This window comes from Denticeps clupeoides, chromosome 7, assembly GCF_900700375.1.
Source record: "Denticeps clupeoides chromosome 7, fDenClu1.1, whole genome shotgun sequence".
Classification (NCBI taxonomy): domain Eukaryota; kingdom Metazoa; phylum Chordata; class Actinopteri; order Clupeiformes; family Denticipitidae; genus Denticeps; species Denticeps clupeoides.
Window position 1 is genome coordinate 15,793,957 of NC_041713.1, and position 12,529 is coordinate 15,806,485.

Sequence of the window (12,529 nt, forward strand, 5' to 3'; positions counted from 1 at the left end):
AAAATGTATATATTTCATGAAAGTGGCCCAAAAAGGGCCTTACATTTGGCTTCCTTAAAACTGCAGATACCCTATTAATGGTGACTATGGTCACATACATTTTATACAGTGGGATAGAATGTACTTTTTGATCTTTCACAATGTGTGTTTGGTGTAAAGAAACTGAGCAACACCGCAATGTGTTTTGTGTTTAATGTGTAAGAGTTCAAACACATCAGTGACAATAGCAGGAGGTATTTCTCAAACAGGTTCTTCATCATTCCTAACATACGAACATCATATGAATCTCCTGAACACGGTTCATCACAATTCCTCATGATCGAATGACAGAAGTTGAGTATGTGCACTCTAAGATCATCAGCGTTAATAAATAATTCCCAAAAATGGCCTGAATGGTGAAAAATAACATTTTTCCTCATGACTTCTATAGACAAAAGTCTGCATAATAGAAAAATAGACTATTTTTTCCCGTGTTTTTTCTTCTTTACACTTCCAAATAGCAAACTACCAACAGCACACACACACATACACAAAAAAAAACATAGGAACTGATTTGATCAAAGCAATGTACTATTTTATATAGCTCTGGCATGTAACAGTCATATTTATTCTACAGGCTTTCTAGGACACGTTCACATGCTCAGCCACAGTGGTCGCCTTCAGGGAGCCTACAGGTCAAACCTAACATCCCCTCATCAGCACCTCTGTTACGTGGCTTCATAGCAAAGTCTTGCATTCTGTGAAAAAGAAGTAAACATTTTTCAAGCAGAATTCTTCTAATTGTGGTCCTCTTGGGCCATGGATTTTTACACCATTTCCAGCCATTTCAAAAGTGCTTTTTTTTTTTTTTTTTTAAATTAGCAACCTAATGTAACAAATCCATTTTGAAGACCGGATTGGAAGAACCCTTCTTAAAGCACATTCATTTCAACACCCTCTCATAAGATCCATTAAAGGGCAGTCAAGCAGAAAAAGACTTCCTATGGAAGTAGGAATGACGTAGGCCGAACTTCGTGCTTCTGAAAACAATGCACAAACACCACAGCATGCTATGCTCACGTTGAAGTAATTGAAGAATAATCATCACCTGTGCACATAAAATAATGTAGACAGAATATAAATTACAACAAATTACAAGCAAGCAATTGCTGTTAAGTGGCACAACCATATGGCTCAACAAAAAAAAACTCCATGAATCCAGAGCCAGCTCTGGCAATTACAACACAGATTTTTTCTACACTCCACCATAAGGACACCAAATTCACTTTGAGACCAGGCTGGTATACTGCAAAAAATATCTTCAGCCAAACACCAAATACTTTCAATAAAAAGGCACACAGTTTCTAATCTGAACCTTTGGGTTAATTTACTTAGAGGTACAGCACCCTTGCTTCACAATGAATTGCAGACCTTTCTTTAGGGACAAGTTTAATAATTTTAACATTATTAATGACTAAGCTTGCAAACGCACAAGGAACTCATATTAAACGACATCTTACATTATGGTCTCAGTATAACAGTGGTGAAGTATAACAGAAGGCTCAGCTCGCTTATTAGCGTAGTTACGACTTGATTGTTGCAGGACGGATGCATGCACTTGTTGCGATTCATGATCAAGACCTGTGATAATTTGGCCACTGATGCAGCTAGGTGTGACTCTCTGTTGGTGTCAGCTTGGTCTTGTGCTCAGCCCTAGGCCCCCTGGCAGAGTACTGGACCAAAAGAAATGGCTCCTTGGTTTCCCCCTCACCCACAATGCTCTCCTCGTCTTCAGACTGGCCGATGCGTTGCAGGCGCAGGTAGCACCAGCACCCAAAAATCAGGGCACCAAGGGCCGCGATGGCAATGAAGATGACAATTACCGTCACCACCCCAGTCGTGGGGCTATGATCCGTTATGGACATTCCGCTCTCTGCCGGCAGAAAAGTGTCAGTATTACAGGAAAAAAAAAGGATTAAATGGAGAGCGTGACGTGGATGTTTAAGATCTGACCAGTTCTGCTCTGGTCCACTGTTCTACCTGCAGAACAAATAAGAGAGAGTTCATTAAAAATGTATTTTTAAACGTCATTAACTTGTTAAACGTTAATATGACTGGGCAATCCACTGATATTGTATTATTATGGCAACAGGACAATTCAATTTACCATAAGCATTGAATCCAGGAACGTACTTTACCATTAAGACTTTTAGATGGAAGAGGCAACAAATTGCAAAGATTTTGACACCGGTTTCCTTTAGTCTTTATTCAAGGGCTGATGCGGCACCAGGAGCATTATACCACAGTTAATACCTGTCAATATTTCATTCGAGAGTTATCGGATGCAACATGCCAGACCAGAAGTGACTCTGTACCCTCAGAACATGCTTTATTTGTTTCATGGGACAGTTGTGCTGATCAGCTGATCGTGTCTCACTGGGATTTTCCAACGCAGATACGCATTATGAACTGATACCTGCTGACTTCAGTCCTGAAGCATCCTGCGCTCCGTATTCTCTCGCCGCATTTCACATTTCCAGTCTGTTGAGCATAAAAGCAACACGGTTTGTGGTTTAAAACCCCTCGGCGTGTGGAAAGTGCGAAGAAATGACTGGGCGCCAGAACAGCGGTTTCCAGCGAGCGAGCCAAATATTTTTAAAAAGCGAGAAAACACTTCTACCAAACACAAGCTGCGTTTTCATGACAGAAATCGGAAACATGAGAACATGCGACGCGCGGTGATAACCGATTCGCTGCAGCAAACGTGAGATAAAATTCTAATTTCTCTCACCATTTTAGCGGAGGGGGACAGGCTGGGCGCTCCGGGGACCTAGACCGCCGGCCGTAAATCTGTGCAAAAAACGGCAGACTGTCCGTTTTGTCCGCGAACAGAACCATCGCCCGGCCTCCTCCCCGAGCCCGTGTGCGGCTGGCGGTACACGGAGGATTCTTCCTCCGCTCCGGCCACGACAAGAGGCCCGACGCCGTGCAGGAAACGGGCTCTGTTGCCAGATCAAGGGAAAGAAAATCACGCACACATCTCCGCCCAACGAACGCCCGAAACGGGTACTTGATGTAAGCGGATATGGCAACACAACACAAACGTTCGCGGCCGGTTTTGTCCAATCAAATGAGCGTCTTTGCACCGTCACTTGTTCTAGCAAAGTTCTGCAGCGATTGAATATTTTTAGAGGCCGTGTTGACTAGAATACAGAATATTTCTAGGTTACAGTATGTCCAGTTTAATAAAACGACCATACATTGGTAAAGGTCGGATATGTATAGGCATCTAAGAAAAAGAATAAATATATTCGTCATATATTCGTACCAATATATTGAATTAAATAAAGATGTCAGTTGTTTCATTTGAGTTTGTAAAAAATATTGAGTATGACGAAAACAATTGAAAGAGTATTACGCAGTTTCGTGCACCACGTGACTCGACCCGGAAAACATAGGAAGTTGTTCATAAAATAGAAACTACGCCGTGATGCTCGACGACTGGTGTCTGCTGTGAAGCCCACTGTACGTATTTAGTATGTAGTAGTTGTAACATTTAAGCTAATTTCATGTAAAACCAGAACTTTGCAACGCTTGTGTATACCTGGTTTATGAGTCAATGCTCTGAAAACGCGCATCTGTATACTTGTATTCTGATTCGTTGAAAAGTGGTGAAAAGTTTCTTTTTACTAAGTCTAAATGAAAATGGTCGTTACATTAGAAACTAGAACGTGTCGAGGCATTAATTGAAAAGATGAAGTACGGATACTCAGCCAATCCTTTTCTAATTCGCGGAACGAAACATTTCTTAAAATGACATATTCAGTGCCTTGAGACAGATGTCGGTGTAGGAGTGGCATGTCCGCCTAGAGTGCTACCAGGGCCAAAATTAAATAGACAAAAAAAAATCATGAAACGTTCCACGAATTATTTAAAATGAAAGGTGAAGTGATTGTCAAACACTGCAGCACAACACATGGTGACACAACGAAATGTGTCCTCTGCTTACCCATGACACTAGAGGTGTGAACCTTGTCTGGTCTCACGATTCGATTCGATTACGATTATCAGTGCCTCGATATTGATGCATCACGATGCATGCCATACATTTTCTACACAGTTAAGGTCTTTGCAACCATGAGCAGAAAATCTCTCCGTTTAGTCCTCGCTCACCTTGTAATAGTCTCGTATGTACTGGTCGTTCTCCTTTAAATGCACACCTTTCTCTGCATTTCTCTGATTCGTGTGTAGTGGAGGATACCCATTACAACCTGAAGCCACAAACGCCAGAAAAGCACCTGGTCCAGACGTCCGTGGCGTCAGGTGAGTGCGGACTGAACACAGACCGCTTTTCTGCGCATTGTAGAAAATCTAAAGCCGCTTTTCATGGCTCAGTGCGAAAAGTCAGCGTGTTTTTCTAGACTCCTGGTAAGACGTTCCAGCTTGGTGTGTGTGTGTTTCCAAGTGGCAGAAAGAAAACTCGCCTGCTTGGATTCTATTAAGTTTCACCTTTGACCGCGGTGCGAGAACAAGGCCTCACCGTGTGCCTCACCGTGCAGCGTGAAACTCGTACCCGGAGCCACGCTGTACTCAGGCCGCCACAGTCACTACCGGCACTACTTTTTAACAAGAAAATCACCATTATAATATAATCGATTATGTTCTGCAATATCGTCCACGTCTGCACCACGATGCATTGATTATACGGTTAAATTCAACACCCCTACATGACAGGCGCCTTTGCTCAGTGGCACCTCAGGAGCAGCTTGGTGAATCGGGATTTGAACCGGCAACCTCCCGATTGCGGGTCAGCTTCCTAACCCGCTAGGCCACCACTTCAATATGCCCACTGTGTCATATTGAAATGTTTGTACATGAATCATGAATTACTTCCATCTGTCAAAGTTTCTCATGAAAGAAAGTGGGCGGGACTAAAGGCCTGTATCCTTTACAGACATGGCGCTACCTGCCGAAATAAGCGCCCCGACACACACACTACCGGGCCAATCTGGCGGTACCTCTCCATTACAGCTACTAGACATAGCAGGATGTTCTTCCAGGTCGCAGTTGGAAGTGAAAGTTGACAAAGGGGCTTGGCTTTGATGCATTTGTTGGACAAGGGCAGAGAAGACAAAGTTATTTCAAGTTCGATCTTAAATTTATGAGGTGCAAGTCTGAGCCAATTTATTATGGTTCAAATGTGGCTGAATTGTTAATAACGTTTCTCTGTGAAATGGTCGTACACGGTCTGTAAGTACATTCGGTGCATCTGCAGAGAAACCAATGAGGCTATTTCTTCGTTAACAATTCAATTTAAATTTTTCAAACATAGGCATCTTCCATGAACATGGCAAGTGCTCCTCCCCTGGAATCTGACGCATTTCTGGGTCAGCCGCCACCAACATATGAGGAGAGTACCAGGAATCCTGTATGGCCCCAGTATGGGCATTTTCCTGGCTGCCCGCCCCCTACTCAGGGCAAGACTACCGAACATGTGTATCCGGTGCAAGGATATGCCCCTGCTTATTCAACACAACCTCCAAATCCGGTTAACAATGCAAATGCCATAGGTAATCTTTCTGTTTTACTTCAGCCAGAGCTAAGAACTGTTCATAGAAAACATATAGAAGAGCAGTATAAACATTTACATTTACGGCATTTTACAACGTGCTTTCAAGTTAAACCACTGCTGAAGATCAATTAACAACGTGTTTTATATACATGTAATATACACTACTGTTTAAAAGTTTTGGGTCATTTAGAAATGTTCACATTTTTGATGCTTAAGTCAGCAATAAAACCAGAGGGGTCAAAACTCCATGTTGTAAATGGCTGTGGATGGTGGAACTTTTTCAGCACAATTTGTCTGGAGTTCTAGTGGAATGCAGTGTTCACCAATGCATGTTGTCAGTCACTTTAAAAGCTTCATTCATAATTATAAAACCATTTTCTAAGATCTCAGTATAGCTGAAAACAGTTGCACCAGAGCGATAAAACTGGCCAAACTCACACTAGAACAGTGTCTAGTGCATTGCAGATGTGGGTTCAACTACATCATTATTTCAATTATTCTTGATTATTATTTTTGTAAAACAAAGACATATAATTATAATTGACCCTAAGGCTTTTGCTGAAATAATTCTGAAGTTGGTTAAAAGGCGGCTCTTTTGTTTTTGCTTCATAGTGTCAATTCAGACTATATACATGCAACCTGCTGTTGCATTTGGGACGACCCCAGTTCATGTTCATTGCAATGTGTGTGCCAAAACCATCCTTACACGTCTGCAATACAGTAGTGGCACCCTGACGTGGCTCACTTGTGTTGGCTTGGCTTTCTGTGGGTAAGATAAAGACCCATTCTCAAAACAAAAATGTATTGCAATTACAATTTGTATGAAGTGGGACATTGAAGTATTCATCCGTTTTGTCTTGTTTCAGTTGCATCTATGGATGTTGCCTCACGCCATTCTGTTTAAATCCTTTGAAGGATGTGAGACACGTGTGTCCCAGCTGCAACAGCATTTTGGGAACCTACAGGCGGATTTGATCCTACCATAGTTCAGAAGGCTTGATCTTACGATCACTGTTTAAACTGAAGATATGCCGTGTACGTGCCTCATAAATGTATTCATGTTAAAAAAAATTGTGAAGTTGCCTAATTCTCTTGTTAAACATAATGTGGTGCCAGTGTCTTTCGTTCTGCGATCCCTCTATGTAAAACAAACAAACAAACAAATAAATAAATAAATAAATCTATCCAAAATTGGTCACGAGTATTCTGAATATTCTTGGGAGGAAAAATGCCCATTAGCTTCCGAATATTCTGTTCATGTCAGAATTAACATCCATTAGACATGTGTTTTGTGTTTACAGGTTAAAATATATATTTAAACCTGACCTTCCACTTCATATATAGTTATACCACAGAGAATAGTTGTATTTTGTTAGAAAATCTTGTTAAATGGTCCTTTAAATAAAGTTCATGCTTTTTTCATTGAATGTACTAAATATCCACACACTTACAGATTTCATAATATTTAATCCACTGAAATGTGTCCAAACACAACAGACATGCAAACAGAACATACAGATAAATATATACCATAAAGTTCAAGGCAAATTTTGTTGGAGGTCCTCAACTTCATATTTCCACATTTTCCGGTGAATCTGGGCGTTATCGGAGAGGTCGGCCATCTTCACCGCATGAAGCACCGGTTCCGGACTGTGAGTCTGGACCAGCCCCATCACCATCACATACTTGCCTGGAGAAAATCCCAGTTGACATATTTACATGACATTCAGCTGGCGTTCACAGCCAGGGTACCCTACTCCAGCACACCAGGGACACCGTGGTAGTGGGTGGGGTTCCATCCTGTTACTTGGCAGCACAGAGTACACCACATCAGTATTCCGTGGTGGTTCCCTCCAAACATTTGTCCACATGTTGGTTATTGGGAACATGTTTATATGATTATTTATATATGTGTGTGGGTTTGTATTAAAGTACCTAAAACAAACAGTCACTTGAAACCCCAGGGCAGTAGGAAGCGCCCCCTTAACTAGAAGGTTGTGAATCCCCATCCACCAAGGTACCACTGAGCAAAGCCCCGTCCCCACACACTGCTCCCCGGGCGCCTGTCATGGCTGCCCACTGCTCACCAAGGGTGATGGTTAAAAGCAGAGGACACGTTTCGTTGTGTCACCGTGTGCTGTGCTGCAGTGTTTCACTATGACAATCACTTTCACTTCACTATAGGCTACTTATATATTACCCTGCTTTTTAAATAGTATGTATAATTACTTTTGAAGACAAATGTGCAAAGAAATTTAAACGAATATTATTAGGGAGACCGCGATACTTTTGGTAGCCACTAATCTCGAGAATTACAGTATATGAAAGCGGTTTTTACACTCGTAAATGCGACTAAATAAATCAGATTTTTTCCCAAACCCGCGAACCACTGACCTTCGGCGAGGCACGGATTTCCTTTTGGAATGCGGTTAACGCCCACGACCATGAAGTGCCCCGTCTCATCGAGCAGGGTCGCGGAATTGTGATCTGGCTGAACTTCCACAATCGTGCCCTGCATCCACACTACCGACACCGCCAGGGGGGTCCCTCTGCCCGGGCCGAGGCGCTTTATCCGGCATTCCGCTTTGCCGTGCGGCCCGGTGGAACTGTTGCCGTCACGCAGCTGACTGGATAGAACCTTTACTGGCGGACTCCTCGTTTTGCCGGGAACATCCATTTTGGTGTTCGCATTTTAGGATTTCGAATCGTGCTGTTAACTCAGGTGACAACTTCCGCTTCCGGTGAGTGTATCGCAGCTGAGTGCTCTATTTCAAAATAAAAGACCCTCTCACGACTAAACATAGTGAACCAAATTCATTATGTATGCATGCTCGGTGTGTTTTAATTACTGTTAAACACAACAAATACTTTAGAAATATATGTAGCAACGACCTGGATTGTTATCAGTTGGCCAGAAGCGAACAGAATCATTATCTATTTAATGATTCACGTTGCCTGGCAACAGCCCACATTATCTTTTCATCTCATCTGATAAGGGTCATGGCACAGGATAAAAAGAATGAACAACAATTGTTTATGTGACAACACTGCTTGGAAATGAGGGTTTACATTTATATACACCATTATATAAATATAAACCATATACACACATACTAGAGATTTTAGATGAAACCGTTTTAACAACTGTTAATCATGTATTGGCCACGTTTATATCTGGTTATATCAGGTGTAAAGATTAAACGATACACAAACAGTTCAGTAATTTGTGTGCTGGTATTTCCAGAGACATGTCAAATTGCCAATAAATTACTGCTGTAATTTTAGTTCTTAAAAAAAAAAAAACAGGTCTAACAGGTCAGACTAGGTAATTCCCACATGCACGTAGTATCCTTCTCGAGCATTACGTCGGAACTTTCCAACAGGTGACGCTCAGGCGGCCGGTGGTGGCGCCACCAACTGGGCTAGAGCGGTAACGTCCGCCACGACCTGAACTCCAGACTCCAGTTCATTCTGTCGGAACTTGCCGTCCTGTCGCGTTGTTCTTTCACGGAAACTACCCGTAAATTACCTCTTTTGTTCACCACAGACCACTTTACCAAACATGTAATGATTTCCCCCTTAATGAGACTAATCCAAAACCTTTATTGAAATGAAAAATCTTGCCATTTTAGCACCAAAATGCTTTGATATGATTGACAGTACATGCTTGCGATTCATTTATTCATTGTAGAATGCGGTCAAGTCACGGAGAGCTTCCTAATACCTAAATTCAGTCGGTAGCAATAAAACCACAATCTGATCAAGTTGTAAATCTAATTGGGATGCCGAAGTCTAATGACTTTGAATTGTTTTAGTTAGCACCTAAATTAAAGGCTCAGTGGACAAAACGTCAGTGTCAAAAACGGGGTAAACAAGACACTTGCAGAGTATGTGTTTGATGTATTTGACAAAACTGTATAAAACTGAGGTCAACTGGCATTATGGTAATAAACATTGACTTGACTTTTTTTTTTCTTTCTTTCTAAAAAAAAAAAACAAAAAAACAAAACAAAACAAAAAAACAATAATAAATAAATAAAAAGTGAACACTGCTTTACACATCATAAGCCATGCTACACGAAACAGCCAAGCCTAGTGTAAAACAGTATAATCTGCAGTCAACTTTGGCAGGTTCGCTTGGGTTGTTGCACAAAATGCACTGAGAGAAAAAAAAAAACTAGATAAAAATGTTTTAGTGCACCATTTCATTTCCTTAAATAAATTTTATTTCTTTAAGAATAACTGGGAGAATTGTATTTGTAACCTTAGTATTTGTACAATTCTTTTCATGTTTTCCTTGGGTTTGCTTCAAAGGAGAACAAAAATAAAAAAAGTACGCTGTCACTTAGTGCAGTTTAAAAAAAACAAAAAAACAAAAAAAAAAAAACACGGTTGTGTCCATCAGCAATCCTTCAGTTTGCTTTTCTTGTCTATTCTTCAAAAGTTCTTCGGATCAGGTGGTGATTTCCAGTTGATTACATTTAATCCCAGTTCCTCAGTCAGTTTGGGGAGAGAGGCACATTTTAAAAATACTGCCATTTTCCAAGGACCGTGTCTTTGATTGCATCAACAAATTGTGCTGGCACCCAGTACACCCAATATTGAGAGGCTTCTGTTGGACCCAGCTGAAATGCCTGGTTAAAGAAAGGGGGAGGGGAAGAAGAAAGATAAGGATCATATAAGAAGATATTCAAGATCATCAACACTGACGTTCTCGTGTCAACCCTTCAACGCTGATACAAATTGAGACATATCTAACACTGACTAATACTTTGAATGACAATTCTACCATCATGTGATAGTCCTCGTGACCTTCAATTGGTTCGGTCACAACATTTTTGATGGAACCCATTGGAATTTTCTCTGTCCTTTCTGCAATACAGAAAAAAAGTCAGCCACATCGAATGATAAAAAGCGTGTTTCCCCCCGCTTCTCCCTTTATAAAAAAGTAGCATTTGGGCTGTTAAGGCCATTTATGAAACTACGCCTGTGTCACCCTTAGTTCCAATCCACAGCTGATCCTGCTCCAGTTTGAAGGTGAGCCGCACTTTGCCTCCGGATTTGTTGTACATTCCGGATAAAGGCACGGTTGGTAAGCGTTCCTGTTCAATAAATAAGACATCACTTGCTAGTTATTAGCGCTACAAGGGAGTCATTCCAGTAGCTCCGCCTACTCGATACCTCTCCTACATGAAAGAAGATTATTCAGGCTGAACATATGTAACAAGTGTATGAACATAGGTCCGGCATTTACACAAACAAAAAATAAATTGCAGAAGAGCACCCTTTACAAATGCAGCTAATTATTTTATTGCCAGGCCAGATCTCAGCTAAAATCAAACAAAGCAGATTTTCTAAACTTCGGCCTGTGAACCACGCTGTCTTGTACATGATTTATTCAGCAGTTTGTACAATTAATGACATTTCCAAATTAGAGCAAACATACCTTAGTTCCTTTTACAGACGGCATTATATCTTCTGGTTTTCCTTTATCTAGCACTTTTCTGTGTTGCTACAGTGTGAGCAAAAATGAAACATAAATGCTTTCATAGAAACCTGCAAATAACACTTAAGGGCAACAAGCAATGAAATCTGTACAATTACATACTTTTTGTCGACATAAAGGCTCCTTTTTATTCTCTTCAGCTTTTACTTCTTGTTGAATAACCTCTTTCGGAGTATTAACGGCTAGAACGTCATTTATTGTAGAGCCGACCACCATAATTTTTGCCCCATTCGTTACTTTGATCTCTCGTAACGTCTTATCCTCTGGTAGCAGTCCCTTATACATCACTTTCTGCATAGCGGGTGGAAGACCTAATAATAGGTTACAGCAAGAATTAAATATTATTTGCCATTTATGCACTGCAATTGGTTTGCTTGATCTTCGCACTCTTACCAGTTAATGAGTGAATCCGCTCTTTCAGCTTCGCTCCAGTTCCGTCCAAAGGAATCTTCAGATCATATTTGTTCTTGTTCCAAATAATTTTCAGTTCTACCATCTCCTTCCCCTCATCATCATCATCCCCATAGCTGATATCGGGACCATGTGTTGAGGAGTTTTCCCCATCTGTCCACGCTTCCTGGTCGACCGCCACTGCATCTGCTTTGCCATCGTCCTCACCGAACACTTGTGAGTCTTCGAGAGCGACGTCTGCTTCCACGACTACTCCTTCGCTTCCTGAGAACGAAAAATTGCATTACGCAGCATTCACAGCACAGTCGGCATCAACTGGCGCGGCCGCTTCTAGCTTCCTGTCTACTGTCATCTTGAATGACGACCGTCTCACGTTTCACCCGCTGTAACTAATCACCACGTTTCAGCCTTTCAGGTGCCCTGTTACTTATAACGTCAGTCAAGGTTCAGACGAGTTTCAATCATGTGAGATTCACAGTGAGCATAAAAATGTGCGAACGGTTTTCTTTTTCAGGCCTCTTTACCCACAATGTTGTAAAAGAAAGAATCGAAACGAAAAGCCCCACACCATACTCAGCTGTAGGTGTTTCACATTTATACGACAAACACTCGAGCATTTCTCTGAATGAGACGCGATTTGAGCAGAAAGACTCGTTCGAAAGGACAACCATCAAAAGTTACATTCCACATTTGGCGCGCAGGGGGTTCACTGAATGACACCAAGTTATGTGACCTTATTTGCTGGCACGCACCAAAACCCAAAAGGGCTATCGTTAGCCAGCTAGCTCCAGTCATGTTAGCTGTGTAGCTCGCAGACTAGCGCGGTGGTTTTCCACGCTCGTTTTAAACTGACAAGTTCAACGCGCCACCGAAACAAGTTGGGAGTTTGCCGCCTTCGCTGACAAAACCCACGAAATGTAAAGAGCGCACCACCAACTGACACTCGGCTAGGCTTATTTCGTCTATACCCACCATCCTGGGCTGCCATGATGATTGTGTACAGTCTGAAGTGTGGCTGCTGGGAAAAAAAACTGGGCTTCCGCTGATTGGCCTAAGGGGCC

The 12,529-nt window shown here is 41.7% G+C and overlaps 4 protein-coding genes across 5 annotated transcripts; 1 reads left to right on the forward strand and 3 right to left on the reverse strand.

The window, feature by feature from the left end:
• Positions 1-549: 549 nt before the first annotated feature.
• snn (stannin) lies at positions 550-3,023 on the reverse strand. Its single transcript, XM_028987035.1, has 3 exons — positions 2,771-3,023; positions 2,456-2,520; positions 550-2,019 (listed from the first exon to the last, which is right to left on the reverse strand). The coding sequence occupies exon 3, from the start codon at positions 1,902-1,904 to the stop codon at positions 1,647-1,649; it is 258 nt and encodes an 85-aa protein (XP_028842868.1). The 5' UTR covers positions 1,905-2,019; positions 2,456-2,520; positions 2,771-3,023; the 3' UTR covers positions 550-1,646.
• Positions 3,024-3,425: 402 nt separating this feature from the next.
• litaf (lipopolysaccharide-induced TNF factor) lies at positions 3,426-6,745 on the forward strand. 2 transcript variants are annotated; one of them, XM_028986823.1, is made up of 5 exons: positions 3,426-3,504; positions 4,231-4,302; positions 5,312-5,549; positions 6,164-6,320; positions 6,418-6,745. In XM_028986823.1, the coding sequence occupies exons 3-5, from the start codon at positions 5,321-5,323 to the stop codon at positions 6,524-6,526; spliced, it is 495 nt and encodes a 164-aa protein (XP_028842656.1). In that variant the 5' UTR covers positions 3,426-3,504; positions 4,231-4,302; positions 5,312-5,320; the 3' UTR covers positions 6,527-6,745. The 2 variants fall into 2 exon arrangements, with proteins under 2 accessions (XP_028842656.1, XP_028842657.1); XM_028986824.1 differs by lacking the exon at positions 4,231-4,302 and having other exon boundaries at positions 3,444-3,504.
• Positions 6,746-7,001: 256 nt separating this feature from the next.
• On the reverse strand, positions 7,002-8,291 carry LOC114794333 (recQ-mediated genome instability protein 2-like). The gene is made up of 2 exons (XM_028986825.1): positions 7,946-8,291; positions 7,002-7,241 (listed from the first exon to the last, which is right to left on the reverse strand). The coding sequence occupies exons 1-2, from the start codon at positions 8,226-8,228 to the stop codon at positions 7,090-7,092; spliced, it is 435 nt and encodes a 144-aa protein (XP_028842658.1). The 5' UTR covers positions 8,229-8,291; the 3' UTR covers positions 7,002-7,089.
• Positions 8,292-9,759: 1,468 nt separating this feature from the next.
• On the reverse strand, positions 9,760-12,519 carry LOC114794374 (ubiquitin domain-containing protein UBFD1-like). The gene is made up of 7 exons (XM_028986880.1): positions 12,441-12,519; positions 11,451-11,732; positions 11,160-11,368; positions 10,998-11,063; positions 10,548-10,653; positions 10,341-10,423; positions 9,760-10,185 (listed from the first exon to the last, which is right to left on the reverse strand). Exons 1-7 carry the CDS (start codon positions 12,454-12,456, stop codon positions 10,075-10,077), a joined length of 873 nt encoding a protein of 290 aa, XP_028842713.1. The 5' UTR covers positions 12,457-12,519; the 3' UTR covers positions 9,760-10,074.
• Positions 12,520-12,529: the final 10 nt, after the last annotated feature.